The following is a 25,822-nucleotide window of genomic DNA, read 5'->3' on the forward strand; positions in this document are numbered from 1 at the left end:
AACGCCAAAGCCTCGTCAGCGGTATACGACTTCGGTTGTGAATTTGGTGGCGTGAGGATGCTATTCTTTATCCTGTCAAGTCTCGCCGGGCTTGCCTTAGATACAGCTTTTGTTATGTGCGACCTCTTGTTTTCCTTGTTGTTCGTATATTTAATTGACAGTGCCTCCGATAAATGATCCGTACCGTATGACATGTTGCATCTACAAGTTTTCGCTTTCTAATTTAATCTGAACACTTATCCATCGTTTTTGTTGGTCTTCTTATTGCTCGTCCTGTGGACGTCCATCATATAGCAAGCGTTTTCCAATTAGCCAGCTTGCGTATTTGCTATTCACCGGATCAGCCTTACGGTCTGAGATCACCCATTTCTTTTTAATATTAATATGTATACAAATAATTTTCTTTCCTATACTTGTGTGCTACTCTGGGATATCCGATACTAAATTTAATTCATTAGAAACAGTTTCCACAAATTCGATTGAGGTGCTTGAATTTAATTTAAGCATTTTAACGAAAATTAAATTCTTGAATTACATATATATACAAATTGTATTTACTGATGTTGGCTTATACGCAACTGAATCCTTTAAAATTCAAAATAAGACTATAGAGCTGCGCTAAAAATTAATTCAATATATACACATATGTTTGTACCACCATTTGACATAATACAAATCAGGTTACAAAATATGGGCAAAAAGACAGGTAAAAGTAGAAACACTAGCCTGCATATTCATTTATAACCAAAAACATAATTGAGGTAGCGCGAAGTGGAAAATTATTCTAATATCGAGTGTACCTGAGCATATGGATTCATTAGCACCTAACTTTTGAGCAGTTTTTTACCTTTGACTGGACTTTACAAAAATACATCCCTAAATTATCCCGAGATGTTTTTTGTATATGTTCTTTGGCTTCTATACCGATGTTTCTGCCACAACCTCGCACGGTCAAAACATGATTTTTTATGGGATTTAAGAGCTGTGATATCCGTTTTTGACTTAGGTAGCAAATAGTTCGAGGAGCATATACATTCCCAAGTATTAATGCAACTAATAAGAGATACAAAAAACAGCATCATACGTTACATAGTTTACTTCTATTTTCCACCTGAAAGATGCAGTATTTGAATAAAAGTTAACAACACTTTTGCGCACTAAAAAAATTTTCAACTAAACTAAAAGTCCGATTATTTTTAAAGTTTGATTTTTAAAAGCTCTATCCAACGCGCTTAAATCTTCGACTTTTGCCACATCTTTTCGTCTAAAACGCCACTCTGCGAAGTCGACTCATTTTCAGGCTCTCTTTCTCACATACAGTGCATTATGTGCACCCTCTGGCGAAAGGGAGCCATACTGACTGCATAAATGCAGTATATATTTATAAATTTGAGTTTGACCATGATGCAATTATACAAGGTGGTCTCGTCGGGAGCCGAAGTTCGTTCGTGTTGTCCCTTATCGTCAGTGCATGCTTGCTTGTTGATGATGAAGGTTGTTCACGGACGAATTTTTTGATATATTCTTAACCCTTATGTCCCGACAACAACAAAATTATAAAAAGCATATAAAAAAAATACCACAGAATTAGAAGTAATCTTTATATATTATGTAAAAGAACATTTTAATATAACTAAAAATGTTGAAGAAAAATTATTAATGGCTGCATAAAATTTAAATATTAATATATCAGTAAAATCATTTTATTTTAAAATTTTAAAACCCACGGGCCTGTTAAGGGTTAATCAACATCAACATATACCGTCTCACTCACACTCACTATACTATGTGCCCTTCACTCGCACTTATTGCTAGCATACGTTAAGGGACTAACTTTTGCCGACGAGACCACCTTGTATAATTGCATCATGAGTTTGACCTTTAACTACGGAAATTTTAAAGCAGGCAGACTGTATTTTTATTTAAAAAATTTAAAAATTTTCTTTTAAGTATTAAGAAGTCTGATAACTAGCGCCTAGTTCAAAACTTATGATTTTTGCAAGGTGCTTTGAGAAGGCGAGCCACTGTGCGACGGAGATAAATACATATTACTTATGTATGTACATATGCACATGCATCGTTGCCCCATTAATACTGATCAAGAATATATACATACATGTATGTATGTACTTGGGGAAAGCAAGCCCCGGCCGATATGAATAACATATCGGGACCACGACGACCCACAAATTGTTTATGAAATAGAGGAACTTCATGGTGGTGGAAACGGTTCCTTCCCTAGCAGTACTGGGAACTAGTTCGGAGGTGGTGATATCACCACTCCCTAACAGACCAGGGGTACTTTCTTTACTAACCCTTAACAATGCTTTTCATCATTTCCATTTTGACCCGCAATGTCCTACGACATGGGGACCAGCGACACCACATCGTTTACCCCCGAACTAGTGGTATGGGTACTCGTCTAGTAGCTAGTGAAATGAGTACCCATGTAGTAGCTAGTGAAATGGGTACCCATGTAGTAGCTAGTGTAATGGGTACCCATGAACTAGGTTATCAATCTTCATTTCATTTCATATTTACATTTTTATTTTATTATATATTTCATTTTAGTTTAAATTTACTAATTAAGGTCTGCTGTTCGCGGTGGTACTTTTTTTTGAAAAAACGTTTTTTTGCAGCTGTAGGGCCTTCCTTAGCTGGACTTCAGCTGATCCAGTCCCCGTATCTACAGTTATGGCATCTATAAATATAAAATACAGATATAATAGGCATACAAAAAAACCAAAAAGCAAATAAGCCTACCAATCTAAACTCCAAAGAAGTTCTTTAAATTTTTCAGTGTCACTTTCCATTTTTTCATTTTCGTCGATTGTCTCTCCTATTTCGCGGCCTTTTTCTCCGCTAACACGATTATGTTTGGCTGAATATTTGTCTTATATTTCTTTATTGAGCCTACGCAAATGCCTTTTGCTATACATTTGCTTTGACTTACTGTTAGTTATTATAATTATAATCACTTGAACAGCCGCACTGATTTCCACAAACGCCAAACGCAAAGAACATTCCAGCAATGAAATGACCGAAAACAGAAAAGGGAAAGGAGAAGAGCAGATCAGCATCATTTTTAGCTACCTGCTCTCTTCATTTTCCTCTCATGCTTTTTCGTTTCTTCGTCTACTGGTGAGACGTTGCATCCCAACCGAACTAGTTCGGTGGCTGGTGCGCGGTGGGTTGTAGAGTATACAGAGCAAAATTTTTTGTCTCTTCTTTGAGTGGTTCGGCGTTCGTTTACCATAGGGTTAGTCCGGAAAGTACCCATGTAGGAACCAGCCAAATCAGTAGTTCGGGCATGGTCAATCGCCACCGCCAGTACTAGAGGGATGTGATTACTTTCACTTATGTATAAGGGTTAACTAGAGCCAGAACATGAACATAAACAGATGAATATCGGAATATGTACTCATGTACATACAGACTCGTATAGATATGTACATACACACATATAAATGTATGTAAAGCTAATATTTTAAATATTCATATAAATAAATACGTGTGTACATATGTAAAAACATATGTAAGTATTTATTGTTGAAGTCCAAGCAAGTAGTAATGAATTTCACCGAGTGCAAAATCCAGCTATGCATGTACATATATACATACATACATATCTATGTATATATGTATGTATGTAAATGCATACATATACATATAAAAATATATATTTTTCTATAGCAAAACTTCAGTGAGATGTGCACTGCTCCACCGAGATCGCTTTCCCGTTCCGGATTTTATATCTAAGTCTTCTGGGCACAGTACACAGCTGTGCAAAATCACATGAAGGGGCTTCAGCATGCATTCATGCATGTATACATATGTATGTACATACATACTTTGAAAGTATTACTTTCAAACAAACATTCATACAAAACATACATACATACTTGCATATGTATTTACATATGTGACTAAGCGTTTATAAAAGGAAAATAAAAAGTAGTATATATACCATACAATCCAATTGACATACAACAACGACAACAAAAATGCGATTGGTAAGGGTAGAAATAGAATACTAGCTACAAGAACACACATTCCCCTATTAATTCCTAACCTCAGCATAAGCAGCTGGGAGTAGAGATGGGCGCGTGTCGTTTTCGCAGTACGTTACGATGAAATTCGACCCGGACAAGAAGAAGATATAGATAGTACAATCTAGACAGCAAGTCAGAAAGAGCATAAGATAGAACGATGAATTAGTGTTGATCGACGACGTCTCCATAGATCTCACTCGAAGAACTGTAACACTATTTGTGTCGAAACGATGTTTTCGACCGAATATACTTATACTTTCAAACTATAATTCTGTCGGTATCTCGCTCAGACTGCTTGCTTTTCCCATAAGGTTTTTATACCCGATACTCAAAATGAGTATTGGGGTATATTAGATTTGTGGTGAAAGTGGATGTGTGTAACGTCCAGAAGGAATCGTTTCCGACCCCATAAAGTATATATATTCTTGATCAGCATGAATAGCCGAGTCGATTGAGCCCTGTCTGTCTGTCCGTCTGTCCGTCCGTCCGTCCGTCCGTCCGTCCGTCCGTCCGTCCGTCCGTCCCCTTTCAGCGCCTAGTGCTCAAAGACTATAAGAGCTAGAGCAACGATGTTTTGGATCCAGACTTCTGTGATATGTCACTGCTACAAAAATATTTCAAAACTTCGCCCCGCCCACTTCCGCCCCCACAAAGGACGAAAATCTGTGGCATCCACATTTTTAAAGATACGATAAAACCAAAAACGCAGAATCGGTGAGGATGACCATATCTTCTACAGTGCAAAATCTGAACCAGATCGTATAATGATTATAGCCAGAATCAAGAAAACAATTTCATTCTTTCTCGCTCTGTCTCTCTCTAACACACAGGTTTCATGGTCGGTTTTGTCAATTGCAAAATATGAGTTCAAGGATCTCAGAACCTATAAGAGCCAGAGCAACCAAATTTGGTATCCACACTCCTGTGATATCGGACCTTGACCGTTTTGTGTCAAAATTTCGCCACACCCCCTTCAGCCCCCGCAAAGGACGAAAATCTGGGGCATCCACAAATCTCAGAGACTATTAAGGCTAGAGTAACCAAATTTGGTACCCGCAATTCTGTTAGATCTCACTATAAAACTTATATCTCAGAATTTCGCCCCACCCCCTTCCGCCCCCACAAAGGACGAAAATCTGTTGCATCCACAATATTGCAGATTCGAGAAAACTAAAAACGCAGAATCATAGATAATGACCATATCTATCAGATTGCTGAATCTGGATCAGATCGGATCATTTTTGTAGCCAAAAGCAAGAAATCAATTTTCAGTGGCTACGCAGCGCCCGACGTCACGCTCAGACTGATTTTCTGTCTCTCTCAGATCGGATCATTTTTGTAGCCAAAAGCCAGAAATCAGTTTTCAGTGGCTACGCAGCGCCCGACGTCACGCTCAGACTGATTTTCTGTCTCTCTCGCACGCACTCGCGGCGTCTGCCGGAGGAGAGCCATACTGACTAAGTATCGGGTATAAATGTAGAGTTGCGGTCTCCGCAGCAACTCACAACGTTCCCCCTCGTTTTGCTTCCGACAGTCGTGTGAGTGACCGCGGAAATGCCCATGTATGTATGTATGTTATTTTCGTTCTGATTAATTATATTAAGATGTGCAGTTTTCTTAGCTGATTCTGTGTGAACACCAGAATCTCGCAGAGTAGAGCCATCAAGCAGGTTCGTTTAGAAGCATAGCTCGCAAATAACTGTTGACACTTTCGGCGTGTCTGATAAAAACCTCTCATTGACAGACACATTGAGAAAATGGACTGAAAAGACCCGATCAAATCTGTTTTTGCTCAACTCGCTCTTCGCTCAAGCAAAGACCGATTTTTTCACTTCTCTTTTGTTCCTGTTTTTCACTGAGCATCTTGTCGCGAGTGAACGAACAAAGTGTCTTTTGCGTATGTATGCGTGCTTGAACGTGTGATGCTTATGGCAACGATCAATTTTTGTGAATTCTATACGGTTTGACTATTGGAGCTTAAAATGAATCGTGAAAAGCAAAACGAAAATGTTCGTTTGCCAATTTTGCAAATAAAAACACTTTACTCAGACACTTTTTTGGTTCAGCTCATCTAAAGACACTTTTGCTGTGAGCGCTTGACCAAAGTGTCTCTCTAAGTTGTTATAGTGAAAAACGATCGTGTGTCGGGCTCACCCGAAAACCCGAAACACATAACACAAGCGAAGAGACAAAAAGTGTTCTGCTCAGTGAGAGACCGTGTCTTCGTGGTCTTTTTCGGTTTTGTCAGTGACGAGACAGCAAAGGGAAAAGTGTTGACCGTCGTTTGCGAGCTATGTTTAGAAGTGGTCGGTTGCTGTGAGCAGCAATGAAGTCGTAATGGCACGTAAAGTTGGCAGTGCGAGCGAGGGGAGTATATGCTGTCAGTTGCTTTTTTAGTCTAACTGGTAGCAGAATTGTACTTTAAATCTACTGGAATTGACTGCTGTGTGTGTGCTGGTGAACCAATTAACCACCAAGAAGAAAATTCATATTTCGTTGTGTCGCTCTCTAAACCCATGTCTTTCAGTCAAGTTTTATGGCATTGCCAGTATAGGCTGTCTGAGGTCGAGTCCGCGCCTTAAATTCCAATTGGAAATTATATTGAGCTCTTTGCAAGATTATGGGAAATGGCAGTCACCCCTAAAGTGAGAAACAGGAAGCAACCCCTAACTTGTGGTAGTGCCGTGCAATATGCTTTAAATAGTGTCCTTTGCTTTGCCGTCAAGAGATTATAAACTTGGTGTTTTGGTAGATAGTAGAGCCAAAGGAAAACAGTTGGGATATGGATAGAGTCGTGTCGGGTATTCTTATTCTCCGATCGATAGATCGTTGGTGGCTTCTAACCGAAAACTTTTTGAAGTCATGCCATCCGTTTTGCTTGGCATTTGCTTCCTTCCCAATATCAACTATGTATCCACGCAGTTGCCGTCACACTCGGCATTTTGACGGCATTCCCTTCCCTTAAATGTGCGCTGCATCCTATTTTGTGTTTCACAGAAAACCAGAACCATCCCTTGTACTCTTTAGCAATATGGGGTGAGCAGCAGGAACAGGAATAGACCAAGGCAAGCGAGCGGGCCAAACAAATAACAAAAATTAGTGGAAATTCAGTTTAAGAAACGAGTTTCCCCTATACAGACGCGTTCTGGTTTCCCTGTTCTGTGTGTGTAAATTCTATCTCTGTGAAAAAAGGAATTTTATCAAAATTCCTTGCCTCGATTATCCGCACAATCATAAAAATGCTGATAGCCATAATAAAGCAGGACCAAAAAAAAAAAAAAAAATCATAATGTCATATGCGTTTTATCGAAATCGTATCTCTTAATAACCGCCAAAAAAAAACTCCACAGTTGAATTATACATATATTTATAAGAATTGGAAATAATTGAAATATATAACTTCTAATTACAAGTTTTTTTTTTTTAAATTAAGAAAACGGCTTTAAGTTGGCGCCGTTCTCTAACCATTTGGATTCCCTTGAGGAATTCAAGGCATTATCTGGTGAGTTCATGCGACAAGTATGCTTAAGGTATTCCGTTTTAGCCGGTGCTATCGGCATTTGTATATTCCGTTTGTGTTTTTTTTTAAGGGACATTATCCAACTAGGTTGATTTCCGTGATCAGCTTGAATATACATATATTGTGGGTCCGTCTTTAACTTGGACGGATGACAGATCTTTATCTTAATAAATAAAATAAATTCAGTGATACATGTACTGGAGTACTTGAGTACTGGCTAAAGCAGAGAGCATAAAATATTTTATTTGGTCGACAGGTTAAAGAAAAACTTAATTATATACAAACAATAAATTGTTTATTAGTTATATTTTCCAGTAATAACGCTTAAATTGTTGATTTCAACTATTTTTCCATTACAGTCGGACCCGGCACCATACCATCTCCGTGGACCCCAGTGAATGCCGGTCCTCCAGGTGCACTAGGTTCGGCAGACACAAATGGAAGTATGGTGGATAGTAAAAACTTGGATGTTGGTGATATGAGCGATGTAAGAACTCAAATTAAACCCCTCACATAATTTACAACAAGAAAAAAATATGATATTGAAGCAGCGCCGGCATTAGGTATTTTGATGTCCTGTGCGTACAGACGAGGGCGATAAGAATTTGTATCATTTCGTTTTTTTCCCCTTCTGGCATAAACAAATTAAAGAAGGAAGTTTGTGATTACAATAGATAGATAGATAAGACAGCCAAAGAGTTTAATCTGTCTTGCGACATATTTGACGTCAGGTACGTCTTAATAAGCTTAAATTTTCTAAATTTTCGCTACCCGCTGGCAACAGTTACTAGCTAAGTCAACAAAATTCTGAGAGAAACCCAAAAGTTGGGAGACATTTTTTCATTGTTTCAACTCTACATAATTTTCAAATCCATTTATTTCCGTGTCCTCTCGTCAGATGTGAGAGCGGTGCTCACCTCTCGACATTTTGACAACAAAAAGTGAAATTTTTGATTGAGTCTGGAAATTTTTGCAATTGTGAGTAAGGAGAGAAGTCGTATAAAAAGCCCCAGATTTTCTCGATTTTTCATCATCTGAAATCTTTACTTGTCATCTCTATTAATGGCTAAAATAAAGAATATTAACCAATCGTACATTGACCAAGTGGAAACCAGTGCATGACCGTTCTTGAAAACATTAATGAGATCTGATGGTCCCCAACATTTTATTCGTAACCATATCTTATTATGTTTGTTTGACAGGATGAAAAGGATCTATCGTCTGCCGATGCTGAGGGCGTTTGGAGTCCAGATATTGAACAGAGCTTTCAAGAGGCGTTATCTATATATCCACCATGTGGACGTAGAAAAATTATTTTGTCGGACGAGGGAAAAATGTATGGTAAGTACACCATCTCTTCATAATTTTAATTTTTATACGAATAAAAATACGTGGGAAGCCGCTTCTAACTTCTAACTAATAGTTAAATTATGAATGCGTAAAAATGATGGTTGAGAGAAAAAAATGAAAATATACATATAATCCTATAAAAATACTTAAAACTAATTTTATCAGTAAGTCAACTATTTAATAATTAACCATCCATTTCTGGGATGGTCCGTAAGGTTTTACCGTTCCGAAAATGACCCAGTTGTTCCACCATCCATCTGGGATGTTCCTAGACCGCACGTTTCTATGCGACATTTATCCGATAGTTTTAAAATGTAGCGCCAATAGGCTATTCACACTGACGACCATCCACCATCCATTTCGGGGATGGTCCGTAAGGTTTTGCCGTTCCGAAAATTTCCCAGTTAGTTCCCCATCCAATTTTGATGTTCCTAAACCGCACGTTTCTACGCGATAGTTAATCGATTGTTTTCAAATGCAACTCTGAATAATTTTCATTCACAACGAAAAAAATGGTATTCACTGCGAAAACGTAAACAGTGATTGTGACAAAATTAACAAAAAACAACAGCAATAACAGCAGCAGAAGACAGAACAAAATAGCGTAATGTTTATAAATAAATATAAAATGGAAGAAGCATCAGAAAATTCCTCCAGCAGTGGTACGTTTAATAGATATATTTGTTATTTATGAATTAGATTATAATATATAACATTAATACACAATGTAGCACATACGAGAACAGCTGGCAGCAGGCTGAAATGGACTGCTGCACTAGAGAACCTGCTAATCGACATCTGGCAGGAAGCATAAGCATTACAGGGACGTTTAATCCGCATATTTCCTTCGCTTTCTCTTGAAGTAATGCCGATGCTTCGATCCGCTTTGCAAGACTTGACTTCTGGTATATCATCGAGTCATTGCACCTTCCTGCGGACACGATATTTATATATGTAAATCTGTATCTAAAAAGAATCGAATTTAAATAATTTATGACATTCAACCAACTTGATAAATACATATTTTTGTGCAAGATATTTGCATACCTATAATCCAAAAGGGCAAAAAAGACTGTGTAATAACAGCCCTTATAGTTATGGTGGTCCACTGCCTCAGCTGTTGGTAGTTTTATTTCGATGTGGCATCCATCTATAATAAAAAGGATTTTTTAAAACCAATTTTTATGTAAATATATTACGGAAGTTCCCTTTGATTTCTTACCAATTGCACCTAGGCACTGAGGAAACCCAATTGCCTCGAATCCCTTCACGAACTCATCAATTTTTTCGGATGTTAGGTAATTGGGCGACATGTACTCCTCCAAAAACTCGTCGATAAGTGCTCTGCAGAACTCGTTCAGGATATTGCACACATCGTTTGGAGCCACACCGAAAAGCCTGCCAACTGTTCTGTACTCAGAGGACGAGCCCATCGTGTGTAGCACAATGGTGATGCGCTGCGATTGCAGCTCGGCAGTTTGTATCCTTCTTCCGCAGCAATTGAAGCCGATTCACTAAAATCTCAAAGCACGGCCTCTCCATTCGAAAACTTCCTTTGAAAATCTCTTCGTTGTTTTCAGGTACATCTTTCTCCCAAAATGTCCCGAACCGCTTGTAAAAGCATACAATATGTCCTTACACTTTAAACTTTGGTGGAAGTTAGTAGAAGAAGTACTCACAAACGACCACAACCTTCCTGGCTTCTGTTTTTTAGGGCAGATACCCAGTAAATCATCTCATCCTCATCGAAATTAAATTCATCATCTTCATCATTATTCATTTGCAACAAAATTATTAGTTGATGAAAGAAAATATTTTGCTGTTGAACCACAACCAAAATAATTTCCAAGTCTTCATTATCCATTTTAAGAAAAAAAAAAATTATAAATCTTCCGCGCAAAAATATTGTGTACTTATCGACATCAGCTATTTTTGACGGATAATATATATATATAGCCAATATAGCCAATTTACTAATTTAAAATTGTGAAAATTTCACAATTCAACCAAAACCTTATATTTTTATGCTCATCAGCTGCTTTGGCGGATGGTAGATGGTGGATAATGCCAGTGTGAATCGGAGTTTCACATCCATCAAAAAATCCCACCATTCCTCCGAGATGGGCTCAGTGTGCAGAGCCTATTATTGAATTAACTTAACTATCGATAGGTAACTCAAGTCAGTGCAAATAGCCTATTATAGACTCTGCACACTGAGCACATCCCTGGGGAACGGTGGGACTTTTTAGGACGGATGTGAAACCCCGATTTACACTCGCACCATCCACCATCTACCATCCGCCAAAGCAGCTGATGAGCATAAAAATATAAAGTTTTGGTTGAATTGTGAAATTTTCACAATTTTAAATTAGTAAATTGGCTATATTAATGACTTTAAGAAAACAATCCATAAATGTACAATAAACGTTACTCTTTGGACTCCCTTAAAAATTGCAGCAGCTCTGTTTGCACGTTGATTTGGCCTTGGCTGCTCGCAGTTTTGTAAAGTACCTCTCGCTTTGTTTCCTGGTGCTCATCCTGTAATTTCTGCTGCTCCTACTGGACATCAAGCAATCTCCAGAAGATTTCACAGCTTAATCCACTTTGGTGTGGCACCTTGTTTACGGAAATAATACTAGAGCCGCAGTTTGATCTGCCCGGTCGACATTAACAGAACTATTCCGCGACCCCCGTAAATCAATCATTTTTATGGAGAGATTTTCAATATATGCAGGCCATTTCCAATTGCGTGTATTGTTTGTTTATTTAATGGCTGCAAAATACTAATCATACAAAAATAAAGCAAATACATACATACACTTGCTCGCATATCTCTGCGTACACTTAGAAAACGAACTACATTTTCATGTTTAGTTGCGGATAACTTCTAATATAAGACACTTTGGGCAACGATTTTTTTTTTATAATATTCTTTGCTTATTTCTAAACCTATCTACATTTGTTTTTTATTCAATAAAACAAACTTAATAGGAACAAAAATCATAAAAAAAACATAAGACAAATTTGACACCTCAAAAGTCTGCGTACACTCCAGGATAACTTCCTTCAACATGTTTTTAGAATTTCTTTCAGAATCTTCTTCCTTCAGCAGAGTGCCCAAAAATTACAGCTTGAAGGCGACTTTTTCTGCCAACAGGACAATGATCCGACGCATACTGCCCATAATGTTAAGCTCTGTTTGCTTTACAATGTACAAAATGAGTTTCGATCGCCTCCTTAGTCCCCAGACCTGAGTCCCATAGAACATCTATGGGATTTACTCGATCGCAGGATTCGTAAGCACACCATAAGCTCTAAAAACATGTTGAAGGAAGTTATCCTGGAGGAATAGGGCAAAATAACTGCCGAGGACACCAGGAATCTGGTTGACTCAATGCCTAGACGTCTGGCAGATGTTTTAAAACGATAGGAAGATCCCACAAAATATTAACAACTTAGAATTTTAGTCGTGTACGCAGAATTGTTAGAGTGTACGCAGACTTTTGAGGTGTCAAATTTGTCTTATGTTTTTTTTATGATTTTTTTTTCCTATTAAGTTTGTTTTATTGAATAAAAAAAAAAATGTAGATAGGTTTAGAAATAAGCAAACAATATTATAAAAAAAAAATCGTTGCCCAAAGTGTCTTATATTAGAAGTTATCCGCAACTAAACATGAAAATGTAGTTCGTTTTCTAAGTGTACGCAGAGATATGCGAGCAAGTGTATGTACATATGTATGCTTACCTGTTACCACCAATTTCGGGTATCTCCATTTTGTATTGTGTCTGTTGTATTTTTTTCTGTTTTTAGGACTCAACGCTTTAAAGTTCGAACTGCTGAATATCGCATAGAATCGTGTGGTTTAGGAACATCCCAGATGGATGTTAGAATAAATGGGAAGTTTACGGAATGGAAAAACCTTACGGATTGTGGATGGCCGTCAATGTGATTAGCCTATTACGCACCATCCCCCAACTGGATGATGGATGGTCGTCAGTGTGAATAGCCTCTAAGCGTGTGGCCACGCCCTCGAAGTCACTGCAATTTCATTTGTTCCTTCTGGCTATAATAATGATTCGATTTGATTGAGATTCTGCAGTCTAGTAAATATGGGTATTCCCTACGATTCTGCGGTTTCGCATATCTTAAGAAATGCCACAGATTTTCGTCCTTCGTGGGAGCAGTTGAAAATTTAGAAATACACTTTTAACAGGGCGATATCATAGGAGTCGGGACAAAAAAAACTACTTTTCTATCTCTTACAGTCTCTGAGATCTAGGCGCTCATCGGGACGCACAGACAGACATGGCTACATCGATTTGGCTATTGATGCTGATCAAGAAGATATATACTTTATGGGATCCAAAACGCTTCCTTCTCGGTTTTACACACATCCACTTTCACCACAAATCTAATGTATCCCTATACTCTTCGAGTACCGGGTATAACAAAATGGTGGACTTTTGAAGAAATTGTTCAATATTCTCATTATTTTTTCTTGGAAATTGTTTTTTAAAAATAAGATAATATTATTAAAAGTAATTGATTCTGCTAGGGACGATTAATGTGTATAACAGTATTTACAATTTGAAAGAAATCGGTTTAATAGATTGAATAGACCAATCACCGATACAGAAAACGATGTTTCGAGAAAAATTAAAACTAATAAAGCCAACTTGCGGCGCGATTTGGACTATGAGCTCTAACTTAATGCTTTGAGTTTTAGTCTGAAATGTTCTTGTTCGTCCCGAACATGTTCCAAGTCTCCTCCATGGTAAGGTTCCAGTCTCTCGAGATGTATCACTTTTAGTTTCGCTTTTCGGTTGTGTCATCATTGATTCGTTCTATGATTTTATAAGGGCCCTCACAATTTTTCTGTAGCTTCGGGGATAATCCTTTCTTGCTTTGTGGATTATAAAACAGCACCAAATTAACATTGTGAAACCCTTCATTGTCCGCCTTTATCTCGAACCGCTTGAAGATGGGCATTGGCATTGGCCACCTGAATGGCCTCCTTCTGGGTCTTTAGGTCGCTGATCTTTTGTGCATCTTTTAGGGCCATTTTCTCGTTGTGCTGGAGGTCCGTGTTGGTAATTTCTAGGCGCTCCTTCAGCTCCCTGATGGTCTCCTGGGTGCCGCTGCTCAATTGCTGTTGGTCCGACTGGATCTTGGACAGATCCTCCTTTAGATGCATGACTGACTGATTTAACGCTCCTTGCAGCGATTCTCCTTTCAGCTTGGCTAGAGCTTCTTGACTGGAGTGCAGCTATTGGCGGAGATCCTGCATCTCGCGCTCCTTCTGCTGCATCATCTGGCCCCAGGCATAGGCCTTAATGGTCAACTCCTACTCGTTGCTGGCCATTTGTTTGCTGAATTTCATCATCTTGATGTGGAGGCTACTCGACGAAGATAGTTATGCCTGCAGATTGGATTGGAGCTGCTCTGAGATTTACTGGAGACGTTCCTGCTACTGGGAGGCCTCCGCTCGAGATTCCGCATACAGAGAAACTTTATTGAATTGGTGATTTTACGTGTTGCTCCAAAAAACTCTCAGTCAAGACTAGATATTTCTAATCTAATCCGGCATGACAACCATAGTCAGCCTCCATTCGTTACAATTTAACAGATGTCGCAGGCTGATTTGCTTATTGATACATCAGAATAAAACATATATCAATATCAATTAGGTGGACGCATCTATTAGAAATTACAAATTGCGCTCTTTTTTCTGCGTTTGCCATTACTTCTTCGAGCATCTCGGGTGTTATAGCGTTGATTTCGGCACGAATGTTTGCCTTAAGCTGGTCTATACGCTAAGACTTGTTGGCGTAAACCTTACTTTTTAGAAGGCCCCACAAAAAGAAGTCTGGGGGTTTTAAATCAGACGGGTATGCTGCTGCGACCGCAACTCTACATTTATACCCGAACATAGTCAGTATGGCTACATTGAGCGACAAAGAGTGCGTGCGGGAGAGACAGAAAACGTGTCTGAACGTGTCGTCGGGCGCTGCGTAGCCACTGCAAATTGATTTGTTCCTTTTGGCTATAAAATATATATTAAATATATAAATGATCCAATCAGATCTAGATTCGGCAATCTGGTAGATATGGTCTATGGTTTCTATGATTGTGCGTTTTTAATTTTCTCGTATCTTCAATATTGTGGATGCCACAGATTTTCGTCCTTTGTGGGGCGGAAGAGGGTGGGGTGATATTTTTAAATACACTTGTAACAGTGACATACACGGGATACAAATTGTCGTTGCGCTAGTTCTTATAGTCTCTGAGCACTAGGCTCTCATAGGGACGGACAGACAGACATGGCTCAATCGACTCGGCTATTGATGCTGATCAAGAATATACATATGTCGGAAACGTTTATTTCTGGACGTTACAAACATCTACTTTCACCACAAATCTAATATACCCCTATACTCATTTTGAGTATCGGGTATTCAAAACTATAAAATAGAAAGAAATCTTACAAAATTGTTATTAAAATATGTTATTTCAGTTATATTTAAAGGTTCATATTTTGTTGGTTAGCCTTTTACAGCAACAAGAGTAGTAAAGTTAATCTAATTTTCGCATCTTTCCTTTGCATCTTTCCTTTGCGATATTGATCCACGAGTCATGCAGTTTACGCCACAGAGCTTTATTGTTCTTTGGTTTCGCACTAACATTTTTTTTGTAACTTCACCCAAAATATTTGCAATGGGGTTCGAGTCTGGGTATTGAACACGCCATTCTATTACATTAAGTGAATTATTCTCGAAGCACTTTCGAGCTTTCTTTCCGGTACGTTATTGTTTTGCTGAAAGACACAAAACATCGGCATTTCGTATTTCCCATAAGGTAGTATCACTGTTTCCTATATATCATATAGACATATTGATCCATCAACGATTTATTCCATGTATGGTATCCACAATTTTAAAGATACGAGAAAACCAAAAACGCTGAATTACAAAAACTGACAATATCTTGTATCCTGAAAAGTCTGGACTAGATCTTATTATTATTATAGCCAGGAAAAAAAGCAATTTCATTCTCTGTCGGTCTGTCTCTCTCTAACACACATGTTTCATGGTCGGGTTTGCCTATCGCTAAAAGTGAGCGCCTAGATCTCAGAGACTATAAAAGCTAGAGAAACCAAATTTGGTATCCACAATCCTGTGATATCGAACCTGCACGAGTGTATTTCAAAAATTTCGCTCACCTCCTTCCGTCCTCGCAAAAGACAAAAATCTGTGGCATCCACAGAGACATAGAGACTAATAAAGCTAGAGCAACCAAATTTGGAATCCACACTTCTTTTAGATCTCACTAATACAAGTATATTTCAAAATTTCGCCCCACCCCTTTCCGCCCCCACAAAGAACGAAAATCTACAATTTTGAAGATACGGGAAAATTAGAAACGCACAATAATAGCGAATGACCATTTCTAATTGCCGAATCTTGATTAGAGTTAAGTATTACTATAGTTAAAAGTAACAAATCCATTTTCGGCCGCTGCGCAGCGCCTCTCGCGCGCCTCTTTTTCGCTCCATGATAGCGCCGTCTGCCGAAGGGGAGCCTATGTATTGGATATAAATGTAGAATTGCGGTCGTAGCAGCAACTCACAACGTTCCCCCTCGTTTTATATTAACAATCGACAATTTGCCCCACCTTAATATAGGTTTTGTCTTATGAAAGCAAAGTTTTGATCTTTTGCCTTCTTTCTTTACTGCAGTTCTTAAGACCTTAAAAGAGAATTCTAGAAATTTGCGCGTTGAGTCATAAATTCAAACTAAATTTTATTCTTAAAATCAGAGCCCTATATGTGATTGGACAATGAGGTAGGGTACAATTTTGTATTCTATAATTATCGTTAGACCTACGCAAAGGATACAGTTTACTGCGGGTGTCTATTTGAGTGCATGCTTACATTAGTGTTATTTTAGGACTGAATTGGTTAAGTGTGTTCTCCACTTGTGTTTTGTTGTAGTATCTTTTAATGGGTTACAGATCTTTGTTTACACTCGAACAGGCATTACTTATCTACTTTATGAGATTTCTTTAGAGATCAGTTTTTCAGGTACATGAGTGAATGTGTTCAATAATATGTTTATGTTTGAACATTCTGCAAGGGGCCGAAAGTGGCATGGTTTCGACGATAATACATATGTTCATGTTTGAACAACAGTGCTTTCCACGACCCATAACTACTTATGTTTTGTAACTTTCCTGTCACAATCGACGTAAGCCACCGATCTTTAATTCAATCAAGAACTCAAAATATCAACGAGAGTCCGTAGCTAGGGCCGCGACTCCACATTTACAAATACCCGATACAAAGTCAGTATGGCTCCACTCAGCCAGAGGGACTACACTGCACCAGGAAGAGTGTGAGGGGAGTGCATGAGTAAGCGCGTTGTGTAGCCACTGAAATTTCATTTGTTCCTTTTGGCTATAATATTAATCTGATCTGATCCAGATTATCTGCTAGATATGGTCATTCTCTACGATTCTGCGCTTTTATTTTTCTCGTATCTTCAAAATTGAGCATGCCACAGATTTTCGTTCGTTGTGGGGGCGGAAGGGGGCATGTCAAAATTAAAAAAAAATCTATTCAGTGTGATATCACAGATTCCTCTAGCTCTTATAGTCTCTGAGATCTATGCGTCAAACAGTACGGCCAGACGGACAGATAGACATTGCTATATCGACTCGACTATTGATGATGATCAAGAAAATATAAACTTTTCACCACAAATCTAAAAAAGCTCAGAAAATAAAATTTGTAATACAAAAGATTTATTAGTGCTATTTATTTTGGTGTTCCATTACGATTAGCTTTTGCAAAAATTCCTAAAGTAATAAGAACCGTTAGGATTAACAAAGTTAGTCCTCTCTTAGAGAGGAGACACGTAAACCTACTTGATATTACAGTAAAGTACAACACAAGTTGGACAGTGGTCATGTTATGAAATAATAAAGACTTATAGACCACTGTGCGTATGTAAGAAACCTGGACTGACTGTACGCTCGCGGCCCCTTCCCCGACACCAGGAGAGCGGATTCCAAAAGCGAAAGAGCGGTCGTCAGGGAGAGCCGGCTGTCGCCGGTGAGCGGACCCTCGCCATTCAGTTTTTAACCTAATTTTTATCAGTCGTCATCTCACCAATTGTCAGCTGTAATAGTCGTGCTTAATGAAACTATCTTATTTCCAATGAACCTAAATCATTGTAAGCATTCGTAACACCAAATATTAATAAGCATTATTAAATAACATTCTCGAAAAATCTTAAAACTTTTCGAGTACCAGGTATAAAATAAAAAAATTAAATTAAAATAAATATTCGATCAATAAACATTTTTTTTTTTTAGGTCGCAACGAGCTTATTGCAAGGTACATTAAACTGCGTACTGGCAAGACGAGAACCCGCAAACAAGTTAGCTCGCACATCCAAGTGCTCGCCAGGCGGAAACTACGGGAAATTCAAGCGAAAATCAAAGTCGTAAGTAACATCCCAATAGTGCTTCAGAAGAAGAGCTCAAAATTAACCTCTTCTGATGTATATTAAAGTATTTACATATTTGCCATATGCATGCGACTCTGAGGTTTGAAGGCTGTTATTTTTTTGTATACACAAGATATACATAGATGAATTTAATGTAAAAATGTAGAGCAGGAAAGAATTGTCAGTTCCCACATGCGAAATAGTGTACGAGTCAGTGTCAGATTAGGGTTGTTTAACGAATCAGCACAAACTCCACCAACTCGTATGCGGAACACTACCAACCACTGATCGAAATGGTAGAATCATTAATAGAATGCCAAGATATATATGCCGATCTTAATCTACGACTTTCAAATCAGACTGCACATATACAAAGGTATAATGTGTCTCTGATATCCTTAATAGTTTTATATTGATGGACACTTAACATCAATAATCGCATACACATCCACAATAAGCCTCCGACCTATATATCCTATATATCCACTACCATCCCATAAAGCCTATCAATACACGACCAACTGAAACTCTTTTTCAGGAACCCAATGGTGTGTCCCTGCATTTAATAAATGGCAAAGATCAGACTCTGCAAGCCATGAGCACGATGACTAGTTCACAAATCGTATCTGCCCAAGCAGCCAATAATCTGGCACTGGCTGCTTCAGCGCTGTCCGTGGGTATGCACCACGCGAAGCATCACCCACATCCTGCTCACCAACACCAGATGGGTGTAGCTGCCGCAGCAGCAGTAGCTGCTGCAGCAGCAGCAGCAGCTGCAGTAGTGTGTCAGCCGACATTAGGTGCTGCTGCTGGGCCCTGTTCTACGTCAGTCTCAAAGCCGCCGCTAAATTCGTCGTCCTCACAGCGACAATGTGCCCACTCTCACCACAACCATTCCCATCACAATCTGACACACCTCCCGCATAGTCATATGCATCCCCATCATCACCAGAATGCGGCGGCCGTTGCAGCAGTGTACCACTTCCAACAGCACCAAAAACACCAGCAGCAAAGTGGGCCAAGCGAGCCTGTCGTAGCCGCAGTATCACCGATTCTTGATGTCTCAATCACGAGTCAGGGCATGACACCAACACAGTCCCAGCCATTACACCATCCGCCGTTGTATCCGGGCGTAAGCAAATGTTTTATATACCAAATCAATTCATACCGCATTGTGCAGTTCACAGCACATCTTAAAAAAACCATTGAAAGCAATACATAATTCAACCACAAAAGGCATACATAAAGGCATTGCGCATAAAAATAGTCAAGCAATTTCCTTTACTGGGACTACATTCATTCCTTACTGATGCTACACAGCTACTGACCTGCAGACATACTTTGCGTACTCATAACACCACCAACTTCACTGCGTATCAACTGTGAAACTCATTTCTCCTCTTGCTCTTACTCTTCTTAGCTTTGTGTTCCCATAATCGTTCACGACGATTAGCTATAGACTCCCGTTACTTAGTGCTTCGACCCGATCACTGATTTTTGTGGTAATCCAGCGCTGCTCTGTTGCTTCTTTGCGTAACACTGACACTGACAATCGTTTAAATCATTTTTTTCGTGACATGTATTCTCATCTCTCTTTATGTGTCTCTGTTCTTCTTCCTCTTCCTCTTCCTCCTTCTTCCTCTCGCTCTCTCTTTTACTATCTTTGTCTCTACAGTATGTAATATATATATTATGTATTATTATGTATATTATGTTGAGCAACATGTTTCATACCGTTGCTCGCGCTACGCCCACTGTCTATGCCAATGCTTGCTAACTCATTGAGTTTGACTTCTTATTTTTAACACGCCACTTGATGCAACTGCTATAATGTTGATACAATTTTTAGCAGAAGAGAATGTATAATAGTTGCTCGTTTGCCTCGTGGGTCGCTGGCTAACACTAATTTATGTCAATCAATTAGTAAGATATTGATGAACCTTTTCTTATGTTAGATCATCTTGTGTAACTTCTAATAAAAATAACATATACTGACCGATGCAAAATTAACGAAGTTATGGACTTATCTAAGATTTTTAATCAATTTATACACTTTCTATTCTACGCTCAGCAATTTTGGCAGCCTGGACTGCAGCCCAGCACCTCGCAAGAGTAAGTTGCCATCGCCCACCCTTAGTAGCTGACAATACAACGCAATTGCATTGACCAATAGTTTCTATGATTACAGCATCAAGCCGTTCGCACAGCCACCATATCCTGCGGGTAAACCATCAACGGCCGTGTCCGGGGATATCGAAGCTGGTATTCCGTCCGCACAATTGCCATGGGAGGGGCGCGCTATTGCTACGCACAAATTCCGCTTACTAGAGTTCACTGCGTTCATGGAAATCCAAAGAGATGACATGGTAAGTTCAATAAAAGTCGTTACAACTTCAATGAATTGATGTGATCTTCAGTTAACCTTGCAGTATAACCGCCACCTTTTTGTGCAACTCGGCGGCAAGCCATCATTCTCCGATCCGCTACTTGAGGTGAGAGTAATCATTTGCGGTACCACCTAAGAAGTCTACTAAAAGTTAACCATTTCAGACAGTTGATATCCGACAAATATTTGACAAATTTCCGGAAAAGTCTGGCGGGCTGAAAGATCTCTATGAAAAGGGTCCGCAAAATGCATTTTACCTGGTAAAGTGCTGGGCTGACTTAAATACCGATATTACGACAGGCAGCGAATCGGGTGATTTTTATGGGGTAACGAGCCAGTAAGTCCTAACTCATCAGTCTACCTTACCTTATTTTTAACTATACTGAGAAAACTTTACTCTACCGTAGATATGAAAGCAATGAGAACATCGTGCTGGTATGTTCGACGATTGTGTGCTCATTCGGCAAGCAAGTGGTGGAGAAAGTAGAGAGCGAGTACTCACGCCTGGAAAATAATCGCTACGTCTACCGCATCCAGCGTTCACCTATGTGCGAGTACATGATTAATTTCATACAGAAACTGAAAAATTTACCCGAACGTTACATGATGAACAGCGTGCTAGAGAACTTTACAATATTACAAGTGAGTTTAGTGTATGTTGGGGGGCGTTCTATATCTGTCAATGCTTTATCTTCTCTTTCCATCTCGTCTGATTTCTTCCCAGGTAATGCGAGCGCGAGAGACGCAAGAGACTCTTCTATGCATAGCGTATGTTTTTGAAGTGGCAGCGCAGAATAGCGGCACCACGCACCACATTTACCGTCTTATAAAGGAATAGCAAGAGCTGCGTGAAGCAGCGTCTAATTTGTCCGCAAACCCCACCAATGCACAAATCAGCGAATACAGCAGCAGCAACACCAACAGAATCAAAAATACAAATAAAAGTAACAGTACGATTAGTAGCCACCATAACAGCAGTACCAACACCAATGCCAACGATCATAGCAAAAAAACGCAAAAGTGTGCTAAAAGAGATATTACAAACGGAAACGCATCTGAATTGGAAAAACCTATTAAACTGTCACCCACCTCTCCCCAGCTACAGCACCAACAGCCACAGTTACTGGTCCATCAGCAAAAACTTGATACGATAGCTGCGCTACAGGTTAAAGAGGTTATATACGCACATACGCTAGCAGAAAACACCTATCAGTCACAACAGCAGTCGCATGCGCGAAATCAGCATCGCACAAATGCGCAGCCCTTTAGCGCATGCATCTCTAGCAAAAATCAGGAGTTTGAGGCTGAAAAACTAGAGCAAAAACAATTAGGCACATTAGAGCACTTTCTAAGGCTATCCGCAATGGAATATGGTGTTACTGGAAATCCATCCGCTGCACTTAACCTCAGCAGTATTTGCGGAAAGGATCCCATATCTGAGTCCAAGCTAGATAAAAAAGAATCACAAGAGTTGTCCATGGTTCAACAGGTAAATTTAGGTGCAGACATGGAGGTGGTGGTCGCTGCTGGTGCCAAAATTGTCAGCAACCATGATCGCGAGCCGTAGACCATTAAGTGTTGGCGAGTTTGTTTGTTGTATCAATTAGTAGTTTCCAATTTATTGATCGGCTTACCTAACACCTGCGCAATCTGAAATACCTACGTTTGTATCAAATCTTTACATTTTCCTCCCTTTTTCCTAGGCAGGTTACCATGACTGAACTGATTTTCCAAATCGAAAAAAGATAATATCATTGTACAAATTGTTCTAGTACATTTTTGTAACCTTGGAAGGTCATCCTTATTTGGATGTTCGTTCGATTTCTGTACATGTAAAAATAGACATAAAGTTAATTGAAAGACAGGTCATCTCTGTTGATCAAAAACTTGAATCACACATATTTGTACACTCGTATCAAAACAAGTACAATTCATGATGTACATAGTATCTTCTGAGAACCAGGGTAAAAACTAACCAATTTGGGAATATTTCGAAATTCCCGGTTTCTTAAAGTAAAGTAAAGTAAAAACGTTGTCATTTAAATAAAACAAAAAACGTTTTTATAATAACAATAAAGAAGAATTCTAAAAGTATTGAAGTAACCACAATTTCGGAATTTTTTGGATTAAAGCGAAGGTGTCTCGTATTTTCGTATTGGGGATAGTTGGTAATATCTAACACCTTAATTCGGGTGTTGTTCTGCGTGGACAGTCTGATGTAATTAAATCAATTTTAACACACATTTACATCAAAAATACATTTAAATGATCTCAAAGTTACTTAAAATATATTTTTTGTTTAATTTGTTTTTTTTTTTTAAACCCCAACAAAAAAGTAAGCAAAAGAAAAAATTTAACAGTTGCTGCGCGCTGATTTTGAAGCAAAAACGAAAGAGAGAATATGTACATCGACTTTAATGCGTATACGGATGCGTACGAATAATATGTATATATGTACGTATTTCTTTATATATCCTTAGGTACTACATACATATTTCTGGTTTTTTTTTTCAAATAATTTTTGTTGATATTTTTAAAGTATGTCACATAACAATATTGCTTAAACTTTTTAATTATATTCTAAGTATGAAGCAAAGTTTGAATTAGCAACGTGTCAGAAGGATGCAGAAGTATTCTGAGAATCAATTGGTTACTCACTTGTAACTCGCAGGAGGTTGCTCATGAGTTTGGGTTGGCTGTGTGACACTGCACAAGGAATGCTCAATCCGATGAAAGCAATCTTTGCATGAGAATAGCTACTTGCAATAGAGAATATTTTATGATGGACTGTTTTTCTCTTTTCATACGTATTGTCAACGTACAACATACATGTAGTCCATACATATGTATATCTAATTAAGTTCATTAAGCATGAATCGAATGATCCACCGTTAATTAAATGATTATTTATTGATTTATAATGATAATTATTCATGACTATATGAAAAACTAAACGCAAGCAGAAAAATCGAGTACGTAATAGGTATTTACGCACTCCCTGCATCCACTGAAGGCTAAGCTCGAACCTACGTGCATACATATGTACATATTGGTTTATTAGATAAGGAACCAAGTGTGCGGGGGAGTTTTGGCCAGTTCTCTCACTCGTTCACAAAATATAAGAAAAATCATTTAAAACGCCTAATATAATTGTATAATACTGTAATTCTGGTTTACTCGTAAATTGACATGACTATAACATGTAATAAAACACAAAACTCTAAATGTAAATGTAAAACCATATTAAATAATGTGAAGTACTTCGTTGTTGTACGAATAAAAAAAAACGCATTTTTTTGTTTGTCTGTAAGTAATGTAAATTGCAAATGCAATTGAAAGCAAGAAACAAAGGCCCGTAACAATGGCGAGGGTTGTAAATTTATTCGAGAGCTTAGCTAAGCAGTAACAATAATAATTATAATAAAATAAGTAATCAATGAAAAACCCACTGTTGCAAAAAATTAAATAATTACTAAAATGTCTTTTTAGTAAAAATAAAAGTTTACACGATTATTATATATACTGTACAACTTTAAAATCGATATGTTTTCTAACAGGAATTATATTTCAACTACAAACTGCAACTGAGTAAGAACAGAGACAAAAAACCTTATATTAATTTAATAAAATAGTGCCTAACATAAGCAAAGTATTATACAATTCATTGGTAAATGGCCAATGGTAATTGAATGGGCACAGCAGAGGGCCAAAGCCTTGTTCTATGAGCACTCAGCAAGCAACATTTTTCCGATTTTTTTTTATCGATTGATGTATTTCCAATTCAAAATGAAGTAAATATATATTTATGCACCTATTAACAGTTCACACATTGTGAATTGATTGCTTTGATTCGTATGCTTACAAATCTCATTTTTCTTAAGAATCTGATTATGTTATTTAGATAATATCAAGATACGCATACATACAAACACCCATGCAGTATAAATAACAATTACTAAGAACTTAGTTTTATATAATTTTCGGAAAGCCCTTCCTATCTAAAGCTGTTGAGAAAGTTGTACAGCTCTACGGAAAGCAAATCCGTATGGGAACTACAGATGTAAATATATATACGTATATATATTCTTACATGTGTATGTTCATAAATAAGCACCTTTTTTAATATTGATTCAGCCTTGCAAGTAATTAAAAATATTTTGGATTCTTTCGGTTTCATATAAATTGGTTTTATATAATTTATCAAATATGCATTTCTCAAAATGTTTAAAGATTTTCAAACACCATGTTCACCGTAATTGATCCTAACCCTAATCCTATCTCAATCTGGTTTAGATTTACCCTATTTATAGTACGTATGTACATTCAAAAATATGTGTATTGAAATAATCCGAAATAATTTGAAAGTTAAACTTTTTCGGTGATTAGTTCGTGTTAGAAGGCAGTAAGAATCTTAACATGAATAAAGTTTACATTTGAATATGCGTATGGATCACAGGGTAAATGTGGAAAGTTTTAATGTTCCTTAATGGTTCAGTTGCGTTTCTTTCATTGGTGCTCAAATAAATTAAGGAAAAAAGAAAACGGGCATGATTGCAAAAAGTGGGGAGTTTTCTGAAAATTTCGTATCGTGTAGAATAGATGAAAAATTGTACGAAAACGGAAAAATTTTAAATCCTATAAATTACAACAAAAAATAGTTTCATAAATTATTTATTAGTACGTTTATAAATACATTTAGCGATAAATAAAACAAAGGATAGACAGTGAAAAAATTTAACAATCATCTTTAAATTACAATAATTGATTGTACATGTATATTTTTTTTACTTTTCATTAAAGAAAAGACAAGCAGCAAACAAAAACATAATAAAAAAAGGAACATGTGAAATTTACGTAAGGAAAAATGTGTCATTTTAATTTTTACACTGAAATGCATTAATAAAAATTTTAATATAATAAAAGAAAGAAAACTTTTAATCTTAAAATATCATGACAATCTGATCTTTTCAGATTATTTTGTGACCCATTTATAGTAAGCCTTTTCGA

At 37.8% G+C, this 25,822-nt stretch overlaps 1 protein-coding gene across 16 annotated transcripts in view; it reads left to right on the top strand.

The window, feature by feature from the left end:
- LOC117186769 (protein scalloped) overlaps positions 1-25,352 on the top strand; it is a 68,322-nt gene extending 42,970 nt beyond the window's left edge. For 6 of the 16 annotated variants that reach the window (XM_033387998.1, XM_033387993.1, XM_033387999.1 and 3 more), the window contains 10 exons: positions 7,932-8,059; positions 8,775-8,913; positions 18,296-18,426; positions 18,968-19,561; positions 20,501-20,541; positions 20,603-20,795; positions 20,847-20,921; positions 20,980-21,152; positions 21,223-21,457; positions 21,540-25,352. In XM_033387998.1, the coding sequence (XP_033243889.1) occupies positions 7,932-8,059; positions 8,775-8,913; positions 18,296-18,426; positions 18,968-19,561; positions 20,501-20,541; positions 20,603-20,795; positions 20,847-20,921; positions 20,980-21,152; positions 21,223-21,457; positions 21,540-21,653 (1,823 nt within the window). In that variant the 3' untranslated portion in view covers positions 21,654-25,352. Of the gene's footprint in view, positions 1-7,454; positions 7,555-7,931; positions 8,060-8,774; positions 8,914-9,413; positions 9,585-18,295; positions 18,427-18,967; positions 19,562-20,500; positions 20,542-20,602; positions 20,796-20,846; positions 20,922-20,979; positions 21,153-21,222; positions 21,458-21,539 lie in introns of those variants that run through there. The other 10 variants (XM_033388008.1, XM_033388007.1, XM_033388000.1 and 7 more) reach the window with 9 other exon arrangements.
- The last annotated feature ends 470 nt before the right edge of the window (positions 25,353-25,822 follow it).

Source organism: Drosophila miranda, chromosome XR (assembly GCF_003369915.1).
Source record: "Drosophila miranda strain MSH22 chromosome XR, D.miranda_PacBio2.1, whole genome shotgun sequence".
Classification (NCBI taxonomy): Eukaryota; Metazoa; Arthropoda; class Insecta; order Diptera; family Drosophilidae; genus Drosophila; species Drosophila miranda.